This window comes from Sipha flava, unplaced genomic scaffold (assembly GCF_003268045.1).
Source record: "Sipha flava isolate LNK unplaced genomic scaffold, YSA_version1 18882_pilon_pilon, whole genome shotgun sequence".
Classification (NCBI taxonomy): Eukaryota; Metazoa; Arthropoda; class Insecta; order Hemiptera; family Aphididae; genus Sipha; species Sipha flava.
In genome coordinates, this window is record NW_020272472.1 from 1 (window position 1) to 4,992 (window position 4,992).

At 26.7% G+C, this 4,992-nt stretch overlaps 1 protein-coding gene across 1 annotated transcript; it reads left to right on the forward strand.

Moving 5' to 3' along the window:
• Positions 1-1,550: 1,550 nt before the first annotated feature.
• Positions 1,551-4,496, forward strand: LOC112681254 (kallikrein-6-like). The gene is made up of 4 exons (XM_025551521.1): positions 1,551-1,994; positions 2,071-2,178; positions 3,168-3,361; positions 4,106-4,496. The coding sequence occupies exons 1-4, from the start codon at positions 1,737-1,739 to the stop codon at positions 4,416-4,418; spliced, it is 873 nt and encodes a 290-aa protein (XP_025407306.1). The 5' UTR covers positions 1,551-1,736; the 3' UTR covers positions 4,419-4,496.
• The last annotated feature ends 496 nt before the right edge of the window (positions 4,497-4,992 follow it).

Below are 4,992 nucleotides of genomic sequence, written 5' to 3' on the forward strand. Positions count from 1 at the left end.
TCAAAATTTGAAAAAAAACGGGAAAGACTTATTCACACACCTGATATTACGTTTAATTTATATTTATATTTTTTTGCTGGTGTGTGCCGTGTGGGCCACATCATCAATTATTATTATATTTATTATTGTTGTTGCGCCATTGTAAGGCCAGCATTACATTGTTGTATTATTGTATTTTTATTTATATTATTATTGAACCGACTTAGGTCGACTATTTGTATTATTCACATGAGATTTATGTATTTACCCAATTTGTTCAATTTTACAAGTTTACTGTTGCAAACAATTATTATTATACATTCAATTTACCAGCATTCAATTGTTCGATTTTTTAGGATTTGTAGTGTAGTCGATGTGATTGCCTACCGTCCTGTCGTGAAAGCACCCTTTATTATTATTATTATTATTATTTAGAGCTGAACACGACTTACAGTAGTTATGTATTTATGATTTTATATCATAAATAATTTAATATTATGGTTATCAAATTTGTTGAAAACTTGTAATTGTGATTTGTATCAATTTTTCGTTATTCCAACTAATGTTCCAAAAACATTTTATCATATTAATTTAACTTTATGATGTGATCAGTACTCAGAAATTTATTAGTTTAATACTATCGCGACTCGGGTTTTTCCTAAAAATAATATTAAATAAACAAAATTATAATAATGATGATATTTAGTATATATATATAGTAATTAATAATTAAATAATGTAATAATAAAGAAAATTAATATAGGAATTCAAAATTTTAAATGTAGATTCAAATGTAAATAATAATTATTTTAATTTTATTTGTGATACCTAAAAAATAATTGAAAATAAAATTAATTTTTTTAAGTGTATGAAAATTATATGTAGGCCATTTATATGAATGTGCTTACGGTCCTAAAAACCATAATCCGGGTCTGATAATATATTGTGTTTCAAATAAAATGTAAATCACACATCTTATTTTAAATATAATATAACCATTGATTTTAAAATAGAATGCTGTTATAATTTTCTAAAATGTTATACACTCCTTTTTTTCCTTTTTTTCAGAACCTTATAATCAAATTAAACCAATGTCATTAGTTTCATTACATATTTTTATGGTACATTTTTCCACTAAAAATATATTGATCCAACTATTTGGTTTTATATCCTTAAAGAAATATTACAAGTTATAATAGTTGTCTCCCGTTTAAAATAAATTTATCCATTTTATATGGGAATCAAATGAAACAAAGATTTTTATAACTATTATAATTTCATCTTTAAAATTACTATGAAAATAAAATATTGTATATATCTAAAATAACTACGGATCGGGACATAATGTTTGGGTAAGGAAAATATGTAATTTTATAGTCTATTAAATATTCGAATATATACTGGCAAATACATTATAGAAAAAACAAATAGATGAACATTTAGTTTTGTTTTTGAAATTTTTAATTATCATAACGTAAAATGATAAACATTCTTCATCAAATATAAAATAAAAAGTTTCTAATGTCATTTTACTGTTGTAAAATAATTTAAAAGGTTATTGTAACATTATTTCCTATTTTATAAAAGTCGAATATGCATATTAGAAATCAGAGGAACTTATGAAAAATCACCATGGTTATCAGTGTAATTATCAACATTTAAGTGTTGCTTGATAAGCTTGATCTCGCAGTTTTCAAACGCAGTTCAGTTCAAGTTTTATTCGCAAGAACCGTTCAAATATAATATAACATATTATCATGAATGCAATGCTTTTCCTGTGTATTTTATCAGTAGCGATCAGCACGTGGGCTTTTCCGCAAACTGTTACTAAATCTGAAGATGATGGTCGTATTTATTTTGGCACGATTTACGACAAAGAAAAATATCCATACCTAGTGCATATAGAAATTCCTACTAAAGAAGGTACGTCTGTCTGCACGGGCACAATGATAGCACCATTATTCGTATTGACCGCTTCTCATTGTATGATTGGCAAGAAAACATTGGGCATGAAAGTAAACATGATAAATTTCAAACTCGAATAACAAGTTATTTAAGCTATTTTATTATAAATGAAACCACGATTGTTAGATCCATTTAGGTGGTGTTTTATCGGGAATACACGAAGAGGTTGAGGAAATTTATGTGCATCCATTGTACGATGACAAATCATATAGAGCAGATATAAGTTTAATAAAGGTAAGCAATAGTATTTTATTTTTTCAAAATACAAAACAAAAAATTTAAATTTAGTATGATATGCGTTTAGATAATTATAACTGCATTCAAATCATTGAATTACAAAAATATGTAATAAATTATCATATAATCCAGTATGTCTGTACTATATGTCGTATGTCCAGCTATAGGGCAACGATAATAAAACAAATATTAACATAATTAAAACCATTAATTTATAAACTATAACCTTTTGTAATATATTCCACTCCAGACATCCGTTTCATATCAACTTCCTCATATTCACCGTGTTATTCTTATAATTCCTGGGATACCCTAAGAAGATTCAAAAAGAACTATTGTGGTGATCTACTTAAGGTTCAGTGATTAAAAATGTAAATTAATAAAAACAATAATAAAAAAAAACAAATGAACAAATGATACGAGGGTAATGCCACTACTGGGTGACTTCATGTATCATGCTACTCATGTAAAAAATAAATTCTGTTATCACATGTTGTAATTGTTCCTCGAGGAACAAATTGTTTGTACCTTTAAATATAAATAAAAAAAATTATAATAAATTATAAGAATTCCAAATATTAAGTCATATAATATCTCAAGTTTACATCTTGGAAATTATGAATATTAATATATTATTTTAATTTATCACTATCCCATCAACAATAATTAATTAACGTCATTTAACGATTATTTAATATAGCTATTGACTTCATCTGAGCCGCATTAATTTTAATTCTTTTACACCTTTCGAGTTATACCACGCTGAGTAATTTATTTAAAAAGTACGATCGAATAAGATTACCTATTCATATATTTTCCCGCTAAAATCAAAATAATACATTATTTATAACATTCTTAGTGTATTTTATACAATGTTCTCTTTTACTGAACAAGACTTAACATATTAATGTTATATAATATTATATATTTTACTAAATGGGTACACGATTATGATATTAACGTTTGCACTTTGTACACATGTTTAGATAAAGGCGCCATTCCCAAGTCTTCAACGATTCGTAGTGGCTTCTGGCAATCCTGATGATTTCGTCAACGGCAAAGAAGTTAAGTGCGTGGCTATGGGGTTCGGCCTTACTAATGGAGAAAAATTGTCACAAGAAGGGCTTATGATTAACGTCGTTGCCAGATACGGCATACCACCATGTTTAACTGGAATGAAGTACTAATCGTTCAACTCATTACTGTTCCGTGAAATTGGTGCATCCCAATTGCATGCCATTTCTTAGAGGGGTCTGTATGGATTGCATGCGATCCACTTCTAAGTTTATTTACCATGCACTAAACATTTTTGAATTTTTTAATATTTAAAAAACGGATGAATAGAAACTGATTAATTTCTAAATTGAAATATATATATATATATATATATATATATATTATATAATAATAATAATATAATATATTGAAATTATATATCCGAGTAAACATTTTACCAAATTGAAGAAGGTGACACTGTGAATATTAAACATTAAATAAAACGATTGTAGTTTAGAATAATCAAGTGAATGTATTTTACATTTTTACATGACATTTAAAATAAATAATAACATAAAATTTGGTGGAGTTTTTTTTGACAATATACAATAACAAAAATAATAAGGATGATAGTTCAATAGTTAATAATAATAAAATAAAATGTAAATATTGATTTAAGAAAATGTTTACTCAGATGTAAAAAATATCTCAATCAAGAAACTAATTAGTACAAACATATCATAAAGAGTTCAAGTAAAAACAAAATTTAACTTATGCACATACGTGTACACTACTTACTTGTACTTTATGTACACGGCATACCTCTCAAATACGTGGCATACAATTCGGACAGGTTCCTCTAAGACTTTTTTTTTTTAACATTCAATTCGGATGCAGCCCGTGAAATTGTTTTATTTTATTTTTGAAGGGCATTCGCGAAAGAGTTTTTATGTGGCAAACCCGACAACCATACGGTGTGTAGTGGAGATAGCGGTGGTCCGTTGATATGTGGTGATCAGCAGTACGGCGTAATTAGTCATACGGTGAATTTACTCGATGGTGAAGTGCCGTGCGGTTCCGATAAAGTCGAAGACAAATACTTATTCGTCTATAATTATAAAGACTGGATATCTTCGCATGTAGACCCCCCTAAAGAAGAAGAAAAGTCATATTGTCCAATAATCAAGCCATATAAGATTGGTACGATGTTCGTTGCATTCATGCTACTCGGAAGAAATTAGAAAGCTACATATACTACATTTTAAATAAATAATTATACATGTATTACTTTTATCAAATACAATGGCGTTCTATTTTTACACTATTGTTTCCTATTTTAACTACAACATGTAACTCCTATGTAGAAGTATAATTATTATCTATGTATTATATATTCATGGTACTTTTATACCACTTTTATAATTAATTTTTTAATTTTATTTAAATACTTTTGTGTTTACTTACATTTTTCGGTAGCTTAAATTTCTATACTCACTCTTTAATTAACCGTTACCACCATTACATGGTTTATAATATAATATGTGATGTGTTTGTTAAAAAGTATGATTTTCAAATATTTTATGTTAAATGTTATTAAAAATCTATAAGTATAGCATCATAATATGATTATAATAAGAGTATATATTAATTGAATTCATATTATGGTACTTTATTTATAGTTTTTTAATACCAATATAAATATAAATTTTATATAAAATCCAAATACCACTGTAACTCACTGATCACTCTACCTCAAAAACTACTCAACGTACGCATTTGAAATTTGGAATAGTGGTTCCTTAACACTTTCACCGT